A 26,326-nucleotide genomic window follows, 5' to 3' on the forward strand; every position below is an offset into this window, starting at 1 on the left:
GGCCCCACGCAGCTGATCCAACTGAGGTACCCCCCCCTCTCTCTCTCACTCCCCCCACTTTCCCTCCCCCTCTCTCTTCACCCCTCCCCCTTTCTCTTCCCCCCTCCCCCTCTCTTCCCCCTCCCCCCTCTCTTTCCCCCACCCCCCCTCTCTTCCCCTCCCCCTCTCTCTTCGCCCTCCCCCTCTCTCTTTCCCCCTCCCCCCTCCCCCCTTCCCCCTCCCTTCTTCCCCCCTCCTCTCTTCCCCCGCCCCCTCTCTCTTCCCCCTCCCCCTCTCTCTTCCCCCCTCCCCCTCTCTCTTCCCCCTCCCCCTCTCCCTCTCTCTTCCCCCTCCCCCCTCTCTCTTCCCCCCTCCCCCTCTCTCTTCCCCCCTCTCTCTTCCCCCCCTCTCTCTTCCCCCTCTCCCCTCTCTCTTCCCCCTCCCCCTCTCTCTTCCCCCTCCCACTCTCTCTTCCCCCCTCCCCTCTCTCTTCCCCCCTCCCCCTCTCTCTTCCCCCCTCTCTCTTCCCCCCTCTCTTCCCCCCTCTCCTTTCTCCCCTCTCTCTCTTCCCCCTCTCCCCTCTCTCTTCCCCCTCCCCCTCTCTCTTCCCCCTCCCCCTCTCTCTTCCCCCTCCCCCTCTCTCTTCCCCCCTCGCTCTTCCCCCCCTCTCTCTTCCCCCTCCCCCTCTCTCTTCCCCCTCCCCCTCTCTCTTCCCCCTCCCCCCTCTCTCTTCCCCCCTCCCCCTCTCTCTTCCCCCCTCTCTCTTCCCCCCCCTCTTCCCCCTCTCCCCTCTCTCTTCCCCCTCCCCCTCTCTCTTCCCCCGCCCCCTCTCTCTTCCCCCCTCCCCCTCTCTCTCCCCCCTCCCCCTCTCTCTTCCCCCTCCCCCCTCTCTCTTCCCCCCTCCCCCTCTCTCTTCCCCCCTCTCTCTTCCCCCCCTCTCTCTTCCCCCTCTCCCCTCTCTCTTCCCCCTCCCCCTCTCTCTTCCCCCTCCCCCTCTCTCTTCCCCCTCCCCCACCCTCTCCCTCCCCTCCCCTCCTCTCTCTCTCCCCCCTCTCTTCCCCCCCTCTCCCTTCCCCCCTCTCTCTCTTTCCACCCCCCTCCTCTCTTTCCCCCCCACCCCTCCTTGTTCCGCCCCCTCCCCCCGCTCCCTCGCCCCCCCACCCCCCCCTTACCCCGGCAGCGTTGGCCCTCTCAGAAAGTGGGTTTAGCGCGGGTCGGCTGCTGATTGGCAGGACAGTCACCCAAACAGAGATGGGGGTTGGGGATATTTGAAAAATGGCAGGTGGAAGACAACAACGGCACACCCCAGCCTGTCAACCCTGCAAAGTCCTCCTTACTAATATCTGGGGACTAGTGCCAAAATTGGGAGAGCTGTCTCACAGAATAGTCAAGCAACAGCCTGCAGTAGTCATCCTGACAGAATCATACCTGACAGATAATGTCCCAGACACCACCATCACCGTCCCTGGGTATGTCCTGTCCCACAGGCAGGACAGGCCCAGCAGAGGTGGCGGCACAGTGTTATACAGTCGGGATGGAGTTGCCCTGTGAGTCCTCAACATCGACCCCATGAAGTCTCAAGACATCAGGTCAAACATGGGCAAGGAAACCTCCTGCTGATTACCACGTACCGCCCTCCCTCAGCTGATGAATCAGTGCTCCTCCATGTTGAACATCACTTGGAGGAAGCACTGAGTTGAAAAGGGCACAGAATGTACTCTGGGTGGGGGACTTCAATGTCCATCATCAAGAATGGCTCGGTAGCGCCACTACTGACCGAGCTGGCCAAGTCCTAAAGGACATAACTGTTAGACCGGGTCTGCAGCAGGTGGTGAGGGAACCAACAAGAGGGAAAAACATACTGGACCTCATCCTCACCAACCTGCCTGCTGCAGATGCATCTATCTAGGAGTGACCACCACACAGTCCTCGTGGAGACAAAGCTGCATCTTCACATTGAGGATGCCCTCCATCGTGTTGTGTGGCGCTACCACCGTGCTAAATGGGATAGATTTCAAACAGATTTAGCAACTCAAGACTGGGCAACCATGAGGCATTCTGGGCCATTCCACCATTACCACCCAGCCAGGGGATCAACCCTGGTTCAGTGAAGAATGCAGGAGGGCATGCCAGGATCAGCACCAGGCTGAGGTGTCAACCTGGTGAAGCTACAACACAGGACTACTGTTTGCCAAAGATCAGAAGCAGCAAGTGACAGACAGGGCTAAGCGATCCCACAGCTGACAGGTCAGATCTTAGCTCTGCAGTCCTGTCACACCTAGTCATTAATGGTGGTGGACAATTAAACAACCAACTGGAGGAGGAGGCTCCACAAATAACCCCAACCTCAATGATGGGGGAGCCCAGCACATCAGTGCAGAAGACAAGGCTGACACATTTGCAACCAACTTCAGCCTGAAGTGCCGAGTGGATGATCCATCTCGGCCTCCTCCGGAGGTCCCCAGCATCACAGATGCCAGTCTTCTGCCAATTCGATTCACTCCACGTGATATCAGGACACATAAGTCCAGGTCTTGCTGCATGAAGGCACTGAATACTGCAAAGGCTATGTGCCCTGACAATATTCCAGCAATAGTACTGAAGACATGTGCTCCAGAATTTGCGCACCCCTAGTCATGCTGTTCCAGTGCAGCCACAATACTGGCATCTACCTGGCTATGTGGAAAATTGCCCAGGTATGTCCTGTACACAAAAAGCAGGACAAATCCAACCAGGCCAATTACTGCTTCATAAGTGTACTCTCGATCATCTGCTTACTGACACTCAGTTTGGGTTCTGCAGGGTTACTCAACTCCTGACCTCATTACAGCCTTGGTTCAAACTTGGACAAAAGAGCTGAACTCCCGAGGGGAGGTGAGAGTGACATCAAGGCAACATTTGACTGAGTGTGGCTTCAAGCAGCCCTGGCAAAACTGAAGACAATGGGAATCAGGGAAAAACTCTCCACTGGTTGGAGTCATATCTAGAACAAAGGCAGATGGTTGTGGCTGTTGGAGGTCAATCATCTCAGCTCCAGGACATCACTGCAGGAGTTCCTCAGGGTAGTGTCCTAGGCCCAACCATCTTCAGCTGTTTCATCAATGACCTTCCTTCCACCATAAGGTCAGAAGTGGGGATGTTCGCTGATGATTGCACAATGTTCAGCACCATTTGCGACTCCTCAGATACTGAAGCAGTACATGTCCAAATGCAGCAAGACCTGGGCAATATCCAGGCTTGGGCTGATAAATTGTAAGTAACATTCATAACACACAAGTGCCAGGCAATGACCATCTCTAACAAGAGAGAATCTAACCATCGCTCCTTGATGTTCAATGGCATTACCACCACTGAATCCCCCACTATCAACATCCTGGGGGTGACCGTTGACCAAAAACTGAACTGGACTAGCCATATAAATACTGTGGCTACCAGAGCAGGTCAGAGGCTAGGAATTGTGCGATGAGTAACTCACCTCCTGACTCCCCAAAGCCTGTCCACCATCTACATGGCACAAGTCAGGAGTGTGATGGAATACTCCCCGCTTGCCTGGATGAGTGCAGCTCCTACAACACTCAAGAAGCTCAACACCATCCAGGACAAAGCAGCCTGCTTGATTGGCACCCCATCCACCACCTTAAAGATTCACTCCCTCCACCACTGACTCACAGTAGCAGCAGTGTGGACCATCTACAAGATGTACTGCAGAAACTTGCCATGGCTCATTCAACAGTTTTTTCCAAACCCATGACCACTACCATCTAGAAGGACAAGGGCAGCAGATAGATGGGAATACCACCACCTGGAAGTTCCCCTCCAAGCCACTCACCATCCTGACTTGGAAATATATCACCGTTCCTTCACTGTGGCTGGGTCAAAATCCTGGAACTCCCTCCCTAACAACATTGTGAGTGCACCTACATCACATGGACTGCAGCGGTTGAAGAAGGCAGCTCACCACTACCTTCTAAAGGGCAATTAGGGATGGAAATAAATGCTAACCTAGCCAACAGCGCTCACACCCCATAAACATGTAGAATAAAGAAGTCCCACCCTGCCTCTCTTTCATTGGCTCCCAATCCATCAATGTCTCGATTCTAACATTCTTGTCCTGGTTTTCAAATCCTTCCATGGCCTGCCCCTCCCTACCTCTGTAATCTGCTCCAGCCCTACAACCCTCCAAGATATCGGCACTCCTCCAGCTCCAGCTTCTAATGCACCCCTTCCACTCCCCCACTTACTTCACCCCATCATTTGTGGCTGTGCCTTCAACCACCAGGCCTTAAACTCTAGAATTCCTTCCCTAAACCTCTCCGCCTGTTTCTCCTCCTCTAAAAGGCTGCTAAAAACCTACCTCATTTATTTATTTGTTCATGGGATGTGGGCATCGCTGCATTTATTGCCCATCCCTAATTGCCCTTGTTCAGAGGGCATTTAAGAGTCAACCATATTGTTGATAGGTCTGTAATCACATGTAAGCCAGACCTGGTAAGGGCAACAGATTTCCTTCCCTAAAAGATATTAGTGAACTGGATGGGTTCTTAGGACAATTGACAATGATTTCATGGTCATCATTAGACTTACAGTTCCAGATTTTTATTGAATTTGAACCTGGGTCCCCAGGGCATTACCCTGGGTCTCTGGAACACTGGTCCAGTGACAATACCGCTATGCCACCATTCCCCCAAGTATTTGGTCACCTGACCTTATATCTCCATATGTGACACTTTTTGTCTGACATTGCTCTTGCTTGAGACCTTTTACCATGTTAGAAACATTGTATAAATGCAAGTTATTGTTACTGGAGGAGGACTTCCAGAACTTTGCATTTGGACATACAAACTACCGGAAGGTACAGCCAAGTTAGATATCAGCAGGATTTGATTTAGACTTGGACTTTAGGGGAGGGTTAAATGGATGAGAGATTCCCTGATAGAGAGAGTGTATATGGGCTTTGGGAGCAGTGGACCCTATGGGTCAGATTATTTTGCTCCATGATGATTTCACTTTTATTGAAGTCCAGTAACTCACCCAACACCATCCTCCCTTCATCCTATACAAAATATTGTTTTTCTTTTTCTCAGTATACAGGGGACATTTCAAGTAAATTTGATAAGATCAACGTTAGCTTATCGGGGATTACATTACTGGATGACAAAGGCAAGAAGATCATGAAAGACTTCCTGAACACTGGTATCAATGATCTAAACTTTACCAGCATCTCTGAGCAGGTAAGCTCTTTCTTCACGGATTGACTTATTGGCTGGGATTTTCCAGTCTCGGCAGAGTCGGGCATCGTTACAGGCAGGGCGGGAAAATTTGGTGAGGGGCCGAAAGTTAGTTGACGACGCCCGCCACTGGTCATCCCTTGTTTCCCTGAGAATGAGTGGAGTTTCTCCTTGAAACATTGCAGTCCTTTGTAGTTGTGACTACGCGTCAAAAAATACTTCATTGGTTGTAAAACACTTTGGGACACCCTGAGATTGTGACAGGCGCTATAGAAATGCAAGTTTTTCTTTTTTTTCTTATATTTTTCCACAAACATTGGGGTGTCCTCTCAAAAACAAAATTGTCAGTTTAAAAATGAGGTGCCCACCTACAATTTAGCGGATTTGTATCCACCAGTGCCATCATACTCAGGTATATTTATTGTCGGGTAGACAATTACTGCCAAGAGTTTCCTTGGGGTTGTCTCCCACTTTCACCTCTCTAACCTAGGCATAAGTTCAGTGCAAATCCCCTTCATACAGTAAGTGGGGCATCTGCTGCAGCTATGTTGGCACAGCAGGAGAAGCGCTGAGGAAATATTTTAATATGTACGCATAATATACCATTATATCAGGTTAGCTTCTAGCTGTGTCCGCCTCTCCTAACTCTCCACTTGCTGTTTTTCAGTTGGGTAAGCCATTAGTTCAGACGGAACTGCACATCACTGCTGAGAAACTGCAAAATCTCTCAAAGAAGGTGGTGAGTTCATCGACAGTCGGCTCTTACTGGAAACCATGGATAGCACATCTTTCTCCTCTCCTTTCAATTACATTTTATTTTGGCAAATTTCATTTTCATTGGGGTGAAACTTGTTCATGCTGGTGATTGGAACATTCACTCAAACTGAAGCACTCCCACATTACATACAACATGGCATAGATACAGAATATCTCTACAGAGTATCCATCTCCACGGAATACCTCCACAAATATCTCTACGGAATATCTCTTCTGACTCTACACAGGTTTGAGTCACACACCAGGGAACCGAGCACAAAATCCAGGCTGACTCTCCCAGTGTATTACTGAGGGAGTACTGCACTGTCGGTGGTGCCAGTTTTCAGATGAGATGGTAAATTGAACTCCTGTCTGCCTTCTCAGTTGGATATAAAATATCCCATGACATTATGTTGCAGAAGAGCAGGGGGGTGGGGTTGGGGGGGGCAGGGGCGGTGCGTTCTCCCTGGTGTCTTGGCCAATATGTATCCCTCAACCAACATCACTGAAACAGATTATCTGGTCATTATCACAATGCTCTTTGCAGGATCTTGCTGTGCACAAACACGTTTCCTACATTACAACCAGTGACTAGACTTCAAAAGGCACTGAATTGGCTGTAAAACATTTTGGGACATCATGAGGTTGTGGAAAGTGCTATATAAAGGCATATCTTACTTCTTCTTTTTGCCTTATATTCACAAAATAACCCATATATTTGCATTCTGCAATCTAGACTGTTCAGTTTAAAAAGCAGTCATGCAATTGGCCTGCTACTTGAACACTTAGAATAACAACAGGCCACAAAGCGCAGGATAGTGTAATGCTCCCATCATTGCAATAGAACGAAACGGGTGACTTGCAGCGAGCAGTGCCACAGGGAAGCTGCCAGTAAACTGCATAAAAGTAAAGTTAACTATTAAACGTCACCATCCCAGCATTATGTTACTGACAAATCACAAAGCAGTACCAGGGGAGTGCAGTATTCCACTCGGGATGCTGCAGTCTCTGAGGCTCAGCGTGAGAACCAGCAGCAGTGAGGCAGGCCATTCATTCATTTGTTCCACATCCCCACCTCAACCAACCCCTAACCCTCCCGCTCCTGCACGAATGGACATGTTGTGTTGCCAGTAGTTGGAATCTGGGCGTAGCTGGAGCAATTGGAGATGGGGGGGTGGTGGGGGGGGTGGGGGGGGGGGAGGGTGGTGGGTGGGGGGGGTCAGGTGATGAAACTCCATGGAATACATCCAAGCAGATACTTGGATACAGTCGTGCTGTGGTTATGTACTGGCCTCGTAATCTGGAATCTTGGACTCATAGTCCAGAGGACATGAGTTCAAATTCCATCATGGTATTTTGAGAATTTGAATTTGAACTTAAGCAAAATAACTGATATCGGTAAAAGCGAAGTTGTTTTATTGTCCTAATATAATATATTATAATATAATATATTATAATATAATATAATATAATATAATATAATATATAATATAATAATAGTGAATCACTGGTTCATTAGTGCCTGTTAGGAAAGAAAAGCTATCACACTTACCCAGCCTGGGCCTATATAGTGCCTCTTAACTGCCCTCTCAAATGACCGAGCGAGACACTCATTTATAGCAAACCGTTACCAGTGTGGTGTAACATATAAACAGGTTGTGAAGTATTTTTTTGTTGCGTTAATTACTTAATGGGAAAGAACCTTTTCTGTGGCTTGGTATATTAGTCGTCTATTAAGTAATGTTTAATCTACGTTGATATTAGTGTGTTTATTGCAGTAAAAAGCCTTAAAATTTGAAATCCTGGTGTGCAATGCTTTCTGTCAGTCACTGGGAAATTTGAGTCTCTTTTATAAGTTATTGGTCTCAGTGGGGATCATAACAAAGGTAATTGCCAAAAGAAGGAATGGCCACGTGAGGAAAAATGTCTTTAAGCAGCGGGTGGTTAGGATCTGGAGTGCGTTGCCTGGGAGTGTGGCGGGAGGCACTGTCAATCAAAGGGGAATTGGATCATTGGCTGAAGCGAGAAAATGTGCAGGGCTCGGGGAAAGGCAGGGGAGTGGCAATAGGTGGACTGCTCCTTCAGAGGGATAGCACAGACACAATGAACTGAATGGCCTCCTTCTGTGCTGTAATCATTCTATGATTCTGTAAGAAGGTCTTCCACCATCTTCAAAGGGCTTTCCAGCAATGCCCATTTCCCAAGAATGTAATTTTTAAAAGTCAGCAACCTTAGATTGGAGAGAGTAGAGGAGTTTTGCTCTGTATCAAACCTATGCTGGACCTGACCTGGGAGTATTTGGTTGGGAAGATGGGGTTTTATTCAGTCAAAACTGGGTCTCTGAAATGGGAAAGCTTTTTGATCCCAGTGCTAATGAGTGGTCACCTTAACGAGCTCAAACTTCACCCCTGAATGAAACAACTGTCAGTCAGCTTGCTTATTAACACATGTCCATTGTGTTACAGCTAGACCCATTCAAAACTGTACTAAATCACAAGGCAGCCAGCCTTAAGGAATTGAACAACTGGGTCCAGAGTAACATGGTGCCAAATATGGTGAGTTTCACATTGGATGTGTTCACGTATTTACATTCCAATCACGACACAGGAACTCCAGTTTAACACTTGAGCAATAATCATGGGAAACACATTAAGGACTGGATTGTATGGGAGAAGGAGAAAGCCATTAGACCCGAGAAGTCCATCCTTTTCTGATACAGCGATCGTACGGACTTCCTCACCATATTCTCAGTCGCCCTTCTTTCCAGAATTGTGCCTGAAGCTGGCTTCACAGTGTCAGCTTGACTTTTCCGTTGGCCAGCTCCCGTTTTCCACCCTACATCAACTCGAGCTCATCCAAATCTCAGCTGCCCATGTCCTAACCTGCTCCTTAACTGTGTGGGCGGCTGGTGTGACACAGTGATAGTGCAGTTGCTCTCAGAGTCCTTTACCGTGTTCTCACTGCCAAAGAGAAGGCTGAGAGATGATATTATTGTTTATGAATTCGAAAAGGACTGGAAAATCCATGGCCTGCTGTTTCACCTTGTCCAGAACATCCAAACCAGGGGACAGTGCCTGCACTTGGAGCGGGGCTAAATTCAGAAGTAATCTGCGGAAATATTGGATGGAATCTTACCTGCTCTGAGGACACGGGTTTGGAGGTGGGGGCAAGAGTAAATTTGGAAAGGTGCGTGTCAAGTTGCCTCCCTGACATGTTCCCACATCCGTGTGCTTTTGCAGCATGCAGGCTAGGAATGGCAGTGGTTGCTGCCCAACAACAACAGACAGATAATTCGGGTAGTTTACTTTCAATTGAGAACAGGTGAACAGAGTGTCTGGTAACTTTGTGAATGGCACTGGGGTTCCCCGATGTGTCAACCCTCCCCAGCAGGGGAGAGGAGGTGGCCTCACAGTGAGAGGGTGGATCATCATTAACGTTCAGGCTGTGGAGGAGCTCAGTGGCAGTCAATGGAGAGGCTGCTGTCTGAGCTCTGAAAAAGTGCAGACGGATGTCTCCGCTGGCCATATTCATTCACCTTCTCACATCCTCCATGGACGCTCATGTTAGCTGCACTGCTGGCCTATTCGTCCATCATTCTGGGCTTCTGCAACACTCCCACTGATCTCACAGTGGGACTGGACTCCATGGGTATGGCCCAAGCTGTCCTCTGGTCCTGCCTTAAGAACTCTCCTTGATGGCGAGCAGGAAGGTGGCCACTTAATTGACAGTCTCTTGTAAGATGCCCTTGTTGGTGCATCCCTGACCCAAGTAGGGTAGAGACCCGGAAATGATCCGGATGCCTGAAAGTTTTCTAAGAGCCGAAGATTCCGCCCATTATTTCAGTGAACAATTAGTTAATCTTGGTTAGGATGGGTTTGGCCCCCCCACAACCAAATCCACCATCTTAAACATTCACTCGCCAAGGCTCCTTCGACAGCACCTTCCAAACCCGTGACTGCTACTACCTAGAAGGACAAGGGCAGCAGTTACATGGGAACACCACCACCTGCAAGATCCCCTCCAAGCCACCCACCATCCTGACTTGGAAATATATCGCCGTTCCTTCACTGTCACTGGGTCAAAACCCTGGAGCTCCCTCCCTAACATCACTGTGGGTGTACCTACACCATGTGGACTGCAGCGGTTCAAGAAGGCAGCTCACCACCACCTTCTCAAGGGCAATTTGGCATGGGCAATAAATGCAGGCCTAGCCAGCGAAGCCCACATCCCATGAATGAAATTTTGTAAATCTAGGATCTGGCTCCCAAGGGTGACGATGGAATATTGATTCATTCAAATGCAAATTAGATAGATTTCTTTCAGAAAATAACATTTTGGATAAGCAATATCTAAGGAATTTGAGACGTGACATGCGGTGAGTGAAACATGTTTGGGAAGAACAGGTGACATTGGATCTATGGCTCCCAAATCTCTCCATCATTGGAGATTTTCATCATTTAATGTTTGGGTCTGTCATAGATTCATTCATAGAGATTGATCACTATGATTATTCAATAATACCATTATTGTATCATGAGACTGTCACAATGATAGATGGAGACCTAAATGAAATTTGGTCCTTCCTTCACCCACTAATTCTTATGGTTTAGGGAAGGGAGGATCAGCCAAGAACCCTGTATCTGATCATTGTCCAGTGAGCCCTGCTGAAATGAAAGTGTGTGTATGGACACTGGGTTTGGACAGGTTCAGATTCCTCACAACATAGAATTCTTTGAGAAAGCAACTAGCAGCATAGATAAAGAGGAACCAGTAGATGTAATATATTTGGATTTCCAAAAGGCGTTCGATAAGGTACCGCACATAAGGCTCCTTAATAAGGTAAAAGCCCATGGTGTTATATTAGCATGGAAAGAGGATTGGCTAACTAATAGAAGACAGAGTTGGGATAAGTGGGGCATTTTCAGGATGGCAACCTATAACAAGTGGAGTGCCACAGGGATCAGTACTGGGGCTACAATTATTTACAATATATATTCATGATTTAAATGAGGGAAGTGAATATACTATCGCCAGATTTGTGGATGATACAAAAATAGGTGGGAAGGCAAGTAGTGAGGATGACACAAAGGGTCTACAGAGGGATGTAGACAGGTTAAGTGAGTGGGCAAAAAAGTGGCAGGTGGAATATAATGTGGGAAAATGTGAGGTTATGCACCTTGGCAGGAAGAATAGAGGAGTTGAATATTATTTAAGTAGAGAAAGACTCCAGAAGGCTGCAGCACAGAGGGATTTGTGCATGAATCCCAAAAAGCTAGCATACAAGTTCAACAGGTAATTGGGAAGGCAAATGGAATGTTGGCCTTTATTTCAAAGGGAATGGAGTATAAAAATAGGGAAGTCTTGCTGAAACTATAGAAGGCACTAGTCAGACCACACCTAGAATACTGTGAACAATTTTGGTCCCCTTATCTAAGGAAAGATATACTGGCATTGGAGGCAGTCCAGAGAAGGTTCACTAGGTTGATCCCTGGTATGGAGGGATTTTCTTATGGGGAGAGGTTGAGTAGGTTGGGCTTGTACTCATTTGAGTTTGGAAGAATGAGAGGCGACCTTATTGAAATATACAAGATTCTTAGGGGGCTTGACAGATTAGATGCTGAGAGGTTGTTTCTCCTTGTGAGAGAGTCTAGGACCAGAGGGCATAATCTCAGAGTGAGGGGTCACCCACTTAAAACAGATGAGGAGGAATTTCTTCTCTCAGAGGATAGTTAATCTGTGGAATTCTTTACCGCAGAGGGCTGTAGAAGCTGGGTCGTTAAGTATTCAAGGTGGAGATAGACATAGACATAGAGATTTTTAATCTGTAAGGGAATCAAGGGTTATGAGGAAAAGGCAGGAAAGTGGAGTTAAAGATTATCAGATCAGCCATGATCTCAGTGAATGGCGGAGCAGACTCAATGGGCCGAATGGCCTACTTCTGCTCCTACATCTTATGGTCTGTCAACAATCCAGACTCTCACTTGAAGAGTGGAGACACGGTGGAGCTACTGAAGCTATCTGAACCAACCCCTATGTTAAGTCTGTGGCGTGAAGGGAGATAAACCAGGGAAGAAACTCTTTCTCATACGTCGGAAAGTAAATGTGATGGGTTTTGTTGACTATGTTTGATTTTCGGTTTAATAGGAAAGATTGAAAGAAAACATTCAGGATCTTCAGGCAAACACTTCACAGCTTGAGGTACACAATTTGTTTGAAGCTATTTCTTTGCTGTTTTACAGATGTTGCTTCTTGATCTAACTCCCACTCTCCACTACTGTGTGACTACTCTGTGCCAGAGCAGTCGATCGGTGAAATGGATTGTTTGTGATGATCAGACATGAGCTGACACTGAGCTGAGTCATCAAGCTGCAACATCACATGGGTGATCTGAACTTCATTCTTAAATGTCTTGTGATGACAATATTACATTACGTGATCACAAGATGTTTAAAGGACGTAATTCAGCCCATCTTAATTCATCAAGAACAGACCCTATTTCTTGCCATTTTAACATGTTTGTTAAAAGATTCCAGGGCTTTCACCACTCCCCCGCCCTATAATCATTCCACATATTGATCAATTCTATATCAAGAGTAATCTCCTGATAAAAATTCCAAATGTTCCTCTTTCTCCTCATTCATATGTTGCAATTTAGTTTGCGCTAATTTCCCAAACATATCTTTTCTATAGAGGTCATGTGATGCGGTGGCTAATGTCCCTGGCTCGGGTTCATTCCTACTCCAGGACTTGATGGTCGAGGAATACCCTGTAACTGTGTTATACACTGTAACTGTGTTATACACTGTAACTGTGTTAAACACTGTGACTGTGTTAAACACTGTGACTGTGTTATACACTGTGACTCTGTTAAACACTGTGACTGTGTTATACACTGTGACTGTGTTAAACACTGACTATGTTAAACATTGTGACTGTTAAACACTGTGACTCTTTTAAACACTGTGACTGTGTTATACACTGTGACTGTGTTATACACTGTTTGTGTTATACACTGTGACTGTGTTATACACTGACTGTTTACACACTGTGACTGTGTTAAATACTGTGACAGTGTTAATCACTGTGACTGTGTTAATCACTGTGACTGTGTTAAAAACTATGACTGTGTTAATCACTGTGGCTGTTAAACACTGTGACTGTTTATACACTGTGACTGTGTTATGCACTGTGACAGTGTTAATCACTGTGACTGTGTTAAAAACTATGACTGTGTTAATCACTGTGGCTGTTAAACACTGTGACTGTGTTAAACATTGTGACTGTTTATACACTGTGACTGTGTTAAATACTGTGACTGTTTATACACTGTGACTGTGTTATGCACTGTGACTGACTGTGTTCTTCACTGTGACTGTTTATACACCGTGACTGTGCTATACATTGTGACTGTGTTCTACACTGTGACTTTGTTAAACACTGTGATTTTGTTAAACACTGTGACTATGTTAAACACTGTGACTTTGTTAAACACTGTGACTTTGTTAAACACTGTGACTGTGTTCTACACTGTGATTGTGTTAAACACTGCGAATATGTTGTACACTGTGACTGTGTGATACGCTGTGACTGTTTATACTTACTGTGGTTTGGCATGTTCTTCCAGGGAATCGTAAACAATACATTATCGAAGATAGATTCTGCACAGACTTTGCTCCGCACAAAATCTTCAGACATTATTAAAAATGTGAGTACCACACAAGGATTTTTGTGGGATTTCAGAAAAAAAATACCTTTAATTAAATGTTTCTATGGAATGGAAAGGAATGTTATGTTCGAAATGTTTATGAATGTACGATGCAGCCCAAAGCACAATCCATGGACTGGCCACACACGAGATCTTCGCACACAAGCTCGGACCTTAAGCGGGACATCAATGTGGCTGAAATGGTAGACAGGAAATCTTGAGCTTGTCTGTGTGACTGGATTGAATCCCGCAGGTGGTGGTGCACTGTCTGACCCACACTGCACCATTCAGCATCCCTTCATTTCAGAGGGAGGAGCCTTCATTTCCCTCGCCTGTGGGATGGATTTGAACCTAGTACCCGAGAGGTAAAAGGGCACTGTTTGACCAAACAGGGGGTCATGAACCTTTAACCTCTGTGTGTGATCTGGATTCTCAGTTCCCAGAGGATATTGAACTGTGTTCAACCCGCTGCTGCAAAGGGAAGAGACTGAATAAGGGGAGGAACTCCTCAAACCATCCGTTCAATTTCCTGAAATTAACTGGGCCTTTAAAACATCCTGTAGCACCTGAAATGATAGGCCAGGATTTTTAGGATGGCAGCCGGGGCTTCCCTTCCTGCCAATCCGAAGAGACGGCAGAGATCACGTCCCAGCCAACACTCCAATGAGTGTTGATTGGCTGCAGGCGGGACTTCCGCTCCTCACTTGGGCTGGCAGCTCCCGAGTCCCTTCAGTGCCAGAAGCTGCAGTGGGCAGGGCCGGGACTGCATGCAGGAAGAGGTAGGTTTTGGGGGTCTCAGGCCGTGGAGGGTATAGGAGGCCTAGGGGTGTGGACAGTGCGGGATTCGGGTGTCGGGGAAGAGGCTGAGGGGGGAGTGAGGTGCAGCGGCCACTAAACTTTAATGGGGGGGTGCCCGAGGTTAAAAGGGGGCTTCTGATGGAGGTATTTCCCCCCCCACCCACCTGCCGCTTCCTGCCCAAGGCCTAAACCTGATTCATTTCGGGCTTCCCCATACCCAGGAACTCCTTCCACAGGACTAAAAATTGAGGCTGAGCGATAAACGGTCCTTACGTGGTTAATAATTGGCCATTGACCCGGTGAAGAGTATCACACCCCATGAGCATGTATATACACCTATACACACAAATACATACACACGAATACACACAAATACATATATTCGTGTATACGCACAAATACATATACATACTTATACACACAAATATATATACACATGAATACACACAAATATGTATACACACTTATACACACAAATACATATACACACGAATACACACACATACATATATTCGTGTATATGCACAAATACGTATACATACTTATACGCACAAATATATATACACATGAATACACACAAATATGTATACACACTTATACACACAAATACATATACACACGAATACACACAAATACATATATTCGTGTATACGCACAAATACGTATACATACTTATACACACAAATATATATACATATGAATACACACAAATATGTATACACACTTATACACACAAATACATATACACATGAATACACACAAATACATATACACATGAATACACACAAATACGTATACACACTTATACACACAAATACATATACACAAGAATACACGCAAATACATATACACACTTATACACACAAATACATATACACATGAATACACACAAATACGCAGACACATGTATACACATAAATACGTATACACACGTATACATATAAATCCCAACATGTTGCTCTTGGCATAAAAACTTGGGAGTGATGAACATGAAAACCTATCCCATTTAGTACTAGCAGGATCCTGATCTGGCTATTTTGCACTTCCCTGGGCCAGAGGCACTAAGGCCAACTGTGACCTTGGCTTAGAGGTGTTAACTCGGCATGAATTGCAGGTGGACTCCTGGTCAGTGTGGTTCAAGGGCATGGCATCATTGGACCTGGGAACTTGCAGATCTACCTGATGTGCTCAGTACCATAAAGTAAGGCGCACTGACCCATCTCGCTGTACATGGATTTATAAGTCCTGCGCCATGGCAAATATTGACCCTATGACCTTGAGATCATGACCTCCTTTTCAGATAAACCCATTACTGTCCCCAGTAACTAACCACCACCTGGGTTTATGTAGCTGATGAAATCATCTCCTTTCAAGAGTTAGCCAAAATACTCTTTTTCCAAAAATAAATATGAAATGACCATGCTTTTCATCATGACAGGAATCCAAGATTTTTCTGGATTGTCAGCTCGATTATTTCAGTTCCTATGTCAATTGGACCAAGATAATGGTAAGCTAACACTATCAGCAAAGCAGTCATTGAGGTGAGAAATACATAGCACAGTGTGATTCACTCTAACTCTAACTGGAAATAATAGAAACCTGGGAGAGAGAAACAAAGAATACAGATACATGAGAGCTAATTAAACTGAGTGATGAATTACACAGAGATTGATGGGTGTCTGGGAGTGAGTTCTAAAGTGATGGGTGTCTAGGATTGAGTTATACAGAGCGTTGTGTGTCTGGGAGTGAGTTATACAGAGTGTTGTGTGTCTGGGAGTGAGTTATACAGAGTGATGAGTGTCTGGGAGTGAGTTATACAGAGTGTTGTGTGTCTGGGAGTGAGTTATACAGAGTGATGGGTGTCTGGAAGTGAGTTATACAGAGTGATGAGTGTCTGGGAGTGAGTTATACAGAGTGTTGTGTGTCTGGGAGTGAGTTATACAGAGTGATGAGTGTCTGGGAGTGAGTTATACAGAGTGATGGGTGTCTGGGAGTGAGTTATACAGGGTGATGGGTGTCTGGAAGTGAGTTATACAAAGTGATGGATGTCTGGGTGTGGGAGAATCAAGAACTAGGGGTCACTCTCTAAAAATAAGGGATTGTTATGAGACAGCCTTTTGGTAAAGCTGAGTTCTTTAAAAATCCCAGAGGGAAACATTAAACAACTGTCATAACCTATATTTTTAAGTCGTATGTTTGAGATGCAACTCTAAATTCAGGAATCAGACCCCAGTTCTCGAGAGGTTTTATATTAAATTAAATGAAACATTTTATTAAGTTACAACATTAAACACATACACGTGGCTACAAGTTACTACTATCATAACTTTTAACAATTTCACAAACTAATCTCCATTAAGGCAACGGCAAGCCATAGACTTAACCAGGCAGCAGGCAAAGCATTTTCACCTCTTGAATTCAAAATAAGGTTCCTCTCATTTGGTTCCTGTGGAGACAGTTCTGGGCTTACAGCTACTTTGATCTTACATTGCCTCTGCCCTGCACACACAAAACTGCTATCCTTATACCTAGCACAGCTCATTGAATGTAAATTCTCATTGTATCACCAGCCCCTTTGAACTCCACCCCTTCTAACAATAAAACCCCTTTCATAGTACCAATTGTATTAGTAATATAAACATATTGCCTGGTCTCTGCTAGCTAGGTGCCAGATTTCACGCGCCTTCTTGAACGCTGTATTCATAAAATGCAAATACACTCTACCTCCCTTACATCTCAAAACTAGTACACATCAAAGTACCCAGACGAGTTGGCTTTAATCCAATTAAGACACACCCACAGACGAAACCTCTATTTTAAAGGAAAAATATTTTCCAATAATATTGTATACATTAATAGTTTCATGACACTGGGAGCGAGTTATAGAGAATGATGGATGTCTGGGTGTGAGTTAAGAAGAGTGATGTTTGTCTGGGAGTGAGTTATACAGAGTGATGTGTGTCTGGGAGTGAGTTATACAGAGTGATGTGTATCTGGGAGTGAGTTATACAGGGCGATGTGTGTCTGGGAGTGAGTTATACAGAGTGATGTGTGTCTGGGAGTGAGTTATACAGAGTGATGTATGTTTGGGAGTGAGTTATACAGAGTGATGTGTGTCAGAGAGTGTTATACAGGGTGATGTGTGTCTGGAAGTGAGTTATACAGAGTGATGTGTATCTGGAAGTGAGTTATACAGAGTGATGTGTGTCTGAGAGTGAGTTATACAGGGTGATGGGTATCTGGAAGTGAGTTATACAGAGTGATGTGTGTCTGGGAGTGAGTTATACAGAGTGATGTGTGTCTGGGAGTGAGTTATACAGAGTGATGTATGTCTGGGTGTGAGTTATACAGAGTGATGTGTGTCTGGGTGTGAGTTATACAGAGTGATGGGTATCTGGGAGTGAGTTATACAGAGTGATGTGTGTCTGGGAGTGAGTTATACAGAGTGATGTGTGTCTGGGTGTGAGTTATACAGAGTGATGTGTATCTGGGAGTGAGTTATACAGAGTGATGTGTGTCTGAGAGTGAGTTATACAGGGTGATGGGTATCTGGAAGTGAGTTATATAGAGTGATGTGTGTCTGGGAGTGAGTTATACAGAGTGATGGGTGTCTGGAAGTGAGTTATACAGAGTGATGTGTGTCAGAGAGTGAGTTATACAGAGTGATGTGTGTCTGAGAGTGAGTTATACAGGGTGATGTGTGTCTGGGAGTGAGTTATACAGAGTGATGTGTGTCTGAGTGTGAGTTATACAGAGTGATGGGTATCTGGGAGTGAGTTATACAGGGTGATGGGTGTCTGGGAGTGAGTTATACAGAGTGATGTGTGTCTGGGAGTGAGTTATACAGAGTGATGTGTATCTGGGAGTGAGTTATACAGAGTGATGTGTATCTGGGAGTGAGTTATATAGAGTGATGTGTGTCTGGGAGTGAGTTATACAGCGTGATGTGTGTCAGAGAGTGAGTTATACAGGGTGATGAGTGTCTGGGTGTGAGTTATACAGGGTGATGGGTGTCTGGAAGTAAGTTATACAGAGTGATGTGTGTCTGGGAGTGAGTTATACAGGGTGATGTGTGTCTGAGAGTGAGTTATACAGAGTGATGTGTGTCTGGGAGTGAGTTATACAGAGTGATGTGTGTCTGGGTGTGAGTTATACAGAGTGATGTGTGTCTGGGTGTGAGTTATACAGAGTGATGTATGTCTGGGTGTGAGTTATACAGAGTGATGGGTATCTGGGAGTGAGTTATACAGAGTGATGTATGTCTGGGTGTGAGTTATACAGAGTGATGTGTGTCTGGGTGTGAGTTATACAGAGTGATGTGTGTCTGAGAGTGAGTTATACAGAGTGATGTGTGTCTGAGAGTGAGTTATACAGAGTGATGGGTATCTGGGAGTGAGTTATATAAAAATTGTGTGAATTTTTTTAATCATGGAAGGTTATTTATTCAGGATGATAAAGCCTCTGTCAGGTTTATGATTCTTCAGTCGGAGATGATTTATTTTCCAGATTACGGAGAATCTAGCTCGGTGTAAACCGGTGGCGGATGTCCTGAATTCTGCTGCAACAATCACTTGTTCTTATATTTTGGACTCATTGGTAAGAAAGACATTATCAGCAGAGGAAATGGGTGGGGTGGGGTGGGGGGTGGGGGGTGGGGGGCGGGTGTGGGCGGCGGGTGGGCAGGATAGGGTGAGGGATAAGATTGGGGGATTGGCAGGATAGGGAAGGGGCAAGATGGGGGAGAAGGAGGATAGGGGAGGGGGCAGGATAGGAGGAGGGGCAGGATAGGGTGAGGGGTAGGATAGGGTGAGGGGTAGGATGCGGAGGGGGCAGGATAGGGGAGGGGGAGCGATAGAGTGAGTGAGCAGGATAGGGGAAGGGCAAAATAGGGGAAGGGCAAGAAAGGGGACAGGATAGGGGGAAAGGCAGGATGGGGAGGGACAGAATAGGGGACAAGGTAGGATGAGAGGGCAGGATAGGGGGAGCAGGAAAGTTGGCAAGATAGGGGAAGTGGGCAGGACAGGAGGAAGACTGGAATAATTAGATTAAGTTTCTTCAATTTTAGTCAGAACTTGGATTAAATCTCAGGCAATAGAATAGCCTTTATCTGAAACAGTCTGGACATTTCAAAACCTCTGCTGTACCTGTCCTGGGAGTGTTTGATGGGGACAGTGTAGAGGGAGCTTTACTCTGTATCTAACCCCGTGCTGTACCTGTCCTGGGAGTGTTTGATGGGGACAGTGTAGAGGGAGCTTTATTCTGTACCTAACCCCGTGCTGCACCTGCCCTGGGAGTGTTTGATGGGGACAGTGTAGAGGGAGCTTTACCCTGTATCTAACCCCATGTTGTACCTGTCTTGGGAGTGTTTGATGGGGACAGTGTAGAGGGTATTTTACTCTGCATCTAACTCCATGCTATACCTGTCCTGGGAGTGTTTGATGGGGACAGTGTAGAGGGAACTTTACTCTGTATCTAACCCCATGCTGCACCTGTTCTGGGAGCATTTGATAGGGAAAGTTTAGAGAGAGCTTTACTTTGTATCTAAGTTTGTGCTGTACCTGTCCTGGGAGTGTTTGATGGGACAGTGTTGAGGGAGATTTACTCTATATCTACCCCTGTTCTGTACCTGCCCTGGGGGTGTTTGATGGGGGCAGTGTAGTGGGAGCTTTACTCTGTATCTAACACCGTACTGTACCTGTCCTGGGAGTATTTGATGGGGACAGTGTAGAGGGAGCTTTACCCTGTATCTAACACCGTACTGTACCTGTCTTGGGAGTGTTTGATGGGGACAATGTAGAGGGAGCTTTACTCTGTATCTAAACCCATGTTGTACCTGTCCTGGGAATGTTTGATGGGGACACTGTAGAGGGAACTTTACTCTGTATCTAAGTTTGTGCTGTACCTGTCCTGGGAGTGTTTGATGGGACAATGTTGAAGGAGCTTTACCTATCTAACCCCATGCTGTACATACCCTGGGATTGTTTGATGGGGACAGTGTAGAGGGAATTTTACTCTGTATCTAACCCCATGCTGTACCTGTCCTGGGAGTGTTTGATGGGGAAAGTGTACTGGGAGCTTTACTCTGTATCTACATTTGTGCTGTACCTGTCCTGGGAATGTTTGATGGGACAGTGTAGAGGGAGCTTTACCCTGTATCTAACCCCTTGTTGTACCTGTTCTGGGAGTGTTTGATGGGGACAGTGTAGAGGGAGCTTTACTCTGTATCTAACCCCGTGCTGTACCTGCCTGGGAGTGTTTGATGGGGAAAGTGTACTGGGAGCTTTCCTCTGTATCTAACACCGTGCTGTACCTGCCCTGGGAGTGTTTGCTGGGGACAGTGTTGAGGAGCTTTACCCTGTATCTAACCCCGTACTGTACCTGCCCTGGGAGTGTTTGATGGGGACAGTGTTGAGGAGCTTTACCCTGTATCTAACCCCGTACTGTACCTGCCCTGGGAGTGTTTGATGGGGACAGTGTAAAGGAAATTTTACTCTGTATCTAACCCCATGTTGTACCTGTCCTGGGAGTGTTTGATGGGGACAGTGTAAAGGGAATTTTACTCTGTATCTAACCCCGTGTTGTACCTGTCCTGGGAGTGTTTGATGGGGACAGTATAGAGGGAGCTTTACTCTGTATCTAACACCGTGCTGTATCTGTCCTGGGAGTGTTTGATGGGGACAGTGTTGCTGGTGAGAAAATGATGACGCAGGGTTTGGATTGGGGTTTGGGTCGAGGATGGTGTGAAAATGAGGGTCAGGTCTGACTCTAAGCATCATTGAATGAAAATGTGCCAACCTCTTCCCTCTAGGTGGCAATGGGCACTTGACATATTTTGATCACTCACTATTGGCATCAAACACCCCCAGATCAAGTACCTCAAGATTTGGATATGGAGTGAAGTCCCTACATAAAACTGGCACCACCATGTTTTGAACCATGTAGTTGGAGCTCCACCCAGAGTAGAATTGATAAATAAAGCTGAGGAGTAATGATATCCATCTGTATCTCACAGAACGCTTTCTGCTTCAGCCTGGGCTGGAGCACTATATTCTTGATTCCAAGCATCATATTCGCAGTGAAGCTCGCCAAATTCTATCGACGCATGACAACTGCAGATGTGTACGAGTAAGTAAAGATGGATCAGTGGGTAAAAAGAAAGAACTTGTGTTTATCCAAGCACTTTCCCTATGTCCCAATGACCTTTACGGCCAATTAAAAAGTTACTGTTATAATAAGATAGACCAATGTGTTCCCATCTCTGGGCGATCTTGCCAGAGGCGAGTAAACAATCAAAGCAGCTACCTGCCCGACAGGTTGCCAATAATGACCTATTAGGAGGTTAATGAGGATGGGAAGGACTCCGCAGTGACCTCCCCGGCATCGGAGTGGCCTCCTGCTGAGGCAGGAGGAGGCAGCCGCCAGTGGCATTTGAAGTGCCCATCAGATCCAAATTATTCATGACCTATTGACAGGGGCGCGGGCAGGAAAGGCTGCACCCATGGCTCAAACATTTCCTCTGGAGGAATGTTCCCTCTGCTCCAAGAGGCTGACCTGCTCTGTCCCTCATCAGTCTGTAAGTTTATGGATGCTTCAGAGGGCTCTCCTCGCTGCCTGAGCAATGTACACATGTCTCGGCGAGGCTGCTGGCCTTCCAAAGCTACAGGTCCTTTAATTGAGAATCTGCCCTCAGCCATTAATTGGACTGGGCTCCTGGAAGAGGTCAGTTAAGAGGTTGCCTCCAAGATGACCCAGGCAGGCAGGGCTCACGTACCTTCAGGAACAAGACCCGTATTTTTAGGGCAGAGGTAAATAAATTCTCGTTAGGCAAGGGAATCATATGTTATTGGGGGTAGATGGGAATGTGGAATTCAAAACACAAACTGATCACCCGTGATCTTATTGAATGGCAGAGCATGCTCGAGGGGCCGAATGGCCTACTCCTGCTCCTATTTCGCACGTTCATATGTTCCTATTTATCCCCAGTGGGAAAACATTTTCAAAGCAGTAAGATTTTGCCCTATGAGTCTTAGTTCTAGACTCTCGAGCCAGGTGAAGCAGCTTGTCAGCATCTACCCTGCAAGGTAGGGGATATGGCAACCAATTCTGGCACAGCGAGCTCCCATAAACAACAATGAGGTAAATGACCAGATAATCTGTTTTAGTGGTGTAGGGAGATAGATGAATATTGGCCACAAGGATAACTCCCCTGTTCTTCTTCAGGTAGTGGCTGTGGGATCTTCTATGTCACCTGAGGGCAGACAGAGCGTTGGTTGAATGTCTCTTTTGAAAGACGGCACCACCTCTGACAGTGCAGCACTCCTTCAGCACTGCAGTGCAAATGTCAGGCGAGATTATGCGTCCAAATCCTTGGAGTGGGATTTGAAGGCACAACCTTCTGACTTGGAGGAGCGAGCGGTACCCACTGAACCATGGTTAACATGTGAAAAGACAAAAGGGTGTTGAGAATCCAAAGTTATTTGTGGCGCTTTTGAGGGGGCTCCTCATCCGTGATCCACAGGTTTTCGTGGCGAATACACGGCCCAGGGCAGGCCGAATTCAGTCCCTGTTATGTGCTGCTGTGGGAGTGCTACAGTGTTGCTGTGATGCAGCATTGTCCCTCCAGATCATTATCTAATAGGCCCTGCTAGAACATCTGGATGTTCAAGGAGCTGAGGCCCAGCCTTGTTCACTCTAGACACACATATGAAGATGGGCAATTTGGATGAGATATCCTTAACCAGCAGCATGCATCATGGCAGGAAGTGGAAATATTGAGAGCAGGATCAAGGAGGCCAAAACAAAGACAATTTGCAAAAAGAAAACTATTCTGTAAATAGTTTTTCAATAGTGCTTTTGACCTTTACCCCCAAATGGTTTAAGGCATTTTCATGGTAGACAAGTTAGTGCCAAACTATTAGATGAAGTAGCAAACCATTCTAACTACAATTTGGATATAGAAGCTGGAATCTTCCAGGACCACAATAGCAACAGTCACGTTCATTCAGTCACATGTGCTCTGTACAAAGGTGGGTCTTTGGCTCAGTGTCTGCTGATGTTCCATCTTGAAGTGTTTTCTTGGCCTCAGGGGCAGGGTGAGGAGGGAGGTCCCAAATCTACCTCAGCCAAAACTGGAATCAACCCCACACTGTCGGCGTTATTCTGAATCACACGCTAGCCATCTAAGCTAACCTTCCCCCAGCATCAGATACAACGGTGCAAGATTAAATATAATCTTTGAGATTGCAAATAAACTCTTCCTGACCCCACCTGCTTCCTTGAATTGATCATTTTCTTGCCTGTTGGTCAATAACTGTGTTTCCATGTGTCGCGTACAACACTCATTCATCTTTCCCTTATTGTTTCAGGGATGATTACCCTCAGTTGGAAATGTAAGTAGAACAGATCATTGACTGAAATTACTGGCCCTAGGTTCCTGTCGGACTTTTTAGGAGCACCCCAAGTGCTCGAATGATTATTGCAACGGGTGGAAATTGGGGCACAGCAAAGGAACAGGAGGAGGCCATTCAGCCCTTTGAGGCCTGTTCTGTCATTCAATCAGATCATGGCTGCACTTGTAATTCTACTGGCCAAGCTTTGCTCCATATTTCTTATATCCTAACACCAAAAATACCTATTGGGCAGGGACTTGAAAATTCTAGTTGACCCCCAGCCTTTTTCAGATTGCCATGACACTTTGTGTGAAGAAGTGCTTCATGATTTCACTTTTGAGTGGCCTATTTCTAATTTTAAGATTATGTCCCCTTGTTCTTGACCCATTTAAGCCAGGTTGCTAATTCCTTTCGGATGTAGTTGTGTGGGGGTGGGGTGGGCTGGGGGGTGGGCGGGAGATGTGGCTGGGTTAGCCGGATCTTCTCTCTGTCGTCGTCCCCCACCCCCCCCCAAGCCCCGCACTTTGCATCAGAGGTAGGAGAAAGAGACTGAACTGTCGGAATGACGTTACTGGGTGGCGTTCCCTCATGTCCCACCTTTCCTGGAACCCAACAGAGTGTACAAGACCATCCGGTGCAGGAAGGAGGAGCTTGCAGACTTTTTGCAGATGGTTCTTTTCAGTGGACAAGCTTTAATTCAGCTGGATGTGGGCCCTACTCTGCCCAGCAGCTGGCCAATGGCACTGGCCCGCCCCCTCCCCCACCCCAGCGGTACCAATGGAATGGGTTTTAACCACACTCTAAACAGTTTCACTTTTACTGAGGCTGGTTTTTTAAAACTGAATTCGAATTCTCAAAGTGTTATGATGAAATTTGAACTCACTTTAGATATATGGGCTGCTACACTGGGAATATACTAATTTCACATTTGTGCATTTTGGCAGAAGGGATGGTGAGAGGCAATGTAGACTTAATGCACAATTCTAGAGCGTGCAGGGACAGAGGGACCTCAGGGTACACGCGCATTGATCTTTGAAGGTGGCAGGATATTTGAGAGGGTGGTTAGCAAAGTATATGGGATCTTGGGCTTCATAAATAGAAGTATTGAGTGCAAAAGCGGGGCAGTTATACTGAACCTATTCTGCCCTGGTCAGCACACTTTAGGAAAGTTTTGATGGTTTTGAGAGGCTGCAGAGGAGATTTGGCAGAATGGTTCCAGGGATGGGGGAAGGTTTAAACACAATGTTAGGTTGGAAAGGGCTGGAGTTGTTCTCCTTGGCGCAAAGGCGATTGAGGGGAGATTTGATAGAGATGTGCAGGATTATGACGGGTTTAGATGAGGTAGACAAGGAAAAACTGTTCCTGTTAGTTGATGATACAAGGACTAGGGGGCGCAGATTTAAGATTTTGGGCAAGAGCCTTTTTGTGCAGCAAGACCTGGAACTTGCTGCCCACTGGGTGGTGGATACGAAGGCAATCAACAATTTCAAAAGGCAATTGGGTGGACACTTGAAGGAAATAAACTTGCAGGACTATGGGGTCTGAGCGGGTGTGTGGGGCTGACTGGATTGCTCCACAGGGAGCCACCAAGGACTCGATGGGCCAAGTGGCCTCCTCGTGTGCTGTCAATGACTCTACTCTATGACTGATATCCACAAAGAAGTCCAGAGATTGCCTTATCACATGAAGGCAATACCCTCTGAGCAGGAAAAGTGAAAGGAGAGGGAGATAAATAAGTAACGTTATCTATCTGCTCTGATTTAGGAGAACTCTGCATAAATAACTCAGCCTTTCTGAAGCCAGAAATGGGGATTTTAACAAGATACTGAAGATTGCGACTCTCACTGACTCCCCTACGTGGGCAATAATGAACAAACCAACAACATTAGTGGAGCTTCCTCTTGAGTTCAGTGTTGCCAAAGTGCAGAGAGTTGAAATTAGAGCATTTGTAATTTGAATGAAGTTTCATACAGCATGTTTTGTTGCTGTGCCAATCTTTCCCAGAACTCCATGTTTGAATTCTTGCCCCTGCCACAATACTGAAACAACTCTTATCAACATCACAAATGACATCCTGTGTGACTGTGACAAAGGTAAACTTTCCCTCCTCGATCTGTCTGCAGCCTTTGACATAGTTGACCATATCCTCCTCCAACACTTCCAGGTGGATGGGACTGCATTCACCTGGTTACATTCCTATCTAAACAGTCATAACCTGACTTATTTCTGTTCCCATACGGTTACCTCTGGTGTTCCCCAAGGATCTATCCTTGACCCCCTTCTATATCCCATCCACGTGTTTCCCCTCGATGACATCATCCAAAAACACAACGTTAGGTTCCACATGTATGCTGATGACACTCAGCAATACCTCACCGCCATCTCTCTTGAACCTTCCAGTATCTCAGTGTTTTTGCATTGTTTCCTCAACATTTTTTTTTGTTTATTCATTCATGGGATGTGGGTGTCGC

General features: G+C 46.1%; 1 protein-coding gene across 10 annotated transcripts in view; it reads left to right on the forward strand.

The window, feature by feature from the left end:
* prom2 (prominin 2) overlaps window positions 1–25,967 on the forward strand; it is a 119,454-nt gene extending 93,487 nt beyond the window's left edge. For 4 of the 10 annotated variants that reach the window (XM_078565030.1, XM_078565037.1, XM_078565038.1 and 1 more), the window contains 10 exons: window positions 5,064–5,210; window positions 5,875–5,946; window positions 8,429–8,518; window positions 12,108–12,161; window positions 13,588–13,668; window positions 15,905–15,973; window positions 18,973–19,062; window positions 21,479–21,591; window positions 23,832–23,855; window positions 25,620–25,967. In XM_078565030.1, coding sequence (XP_078421156.1) covers window positions 5,064–5,210; window positions 5,875–5,946; window positions 8,429–8,518; window positions 12,108–12,161; window positions 13,588–13,668; window positions 15,905–15,973; window positions 18,973–19,062; window positions 21,479–21,591; window positions 23,832–23,855; window positions 25,620–25,638 — 759 coding nt within the window. In that variant the 3' untranslated portion in view covers window positions 25,639–25,967. Of the gene's footprint in view, window positions 1–5,063; window positions 5,211–5,874; window positions 5,947–8,428; window positions 8,519–12,107; window positions 12,162–13,587; window positions 13,669–15,904; window positions 15,974–18,972; window positions 19,063–21,274; window positions 21,423–21,478; window positions 21,596–22,449; window positions 23,524–23,831; window positions 23,856–25,619 lie in introns of those variants that run through there. The other 6 variants (XM_078565036.1, XM_078565034.1, XM_078565033.1 and 3 more) reach the window with 6 other exon arrangements.
* Window positions 25,968–26,326: the final 359 nt, after the last annotated feature.

This window comes from Cetorhinus maximus, chromosome 20 (assembly GCF_964194155.1).
Source record: "Cetorhinus maximus chromosome 20, sCetMax3.hap1.1, whole genome shotgun sequence".
Classification (NCBI taxonomy): Eukaryota; Metazoa; Chordata; class Chondrichthyes; order Lamniformes; family Cetorhinidae; genus Cetorhinus; species Cetorhinus maximus.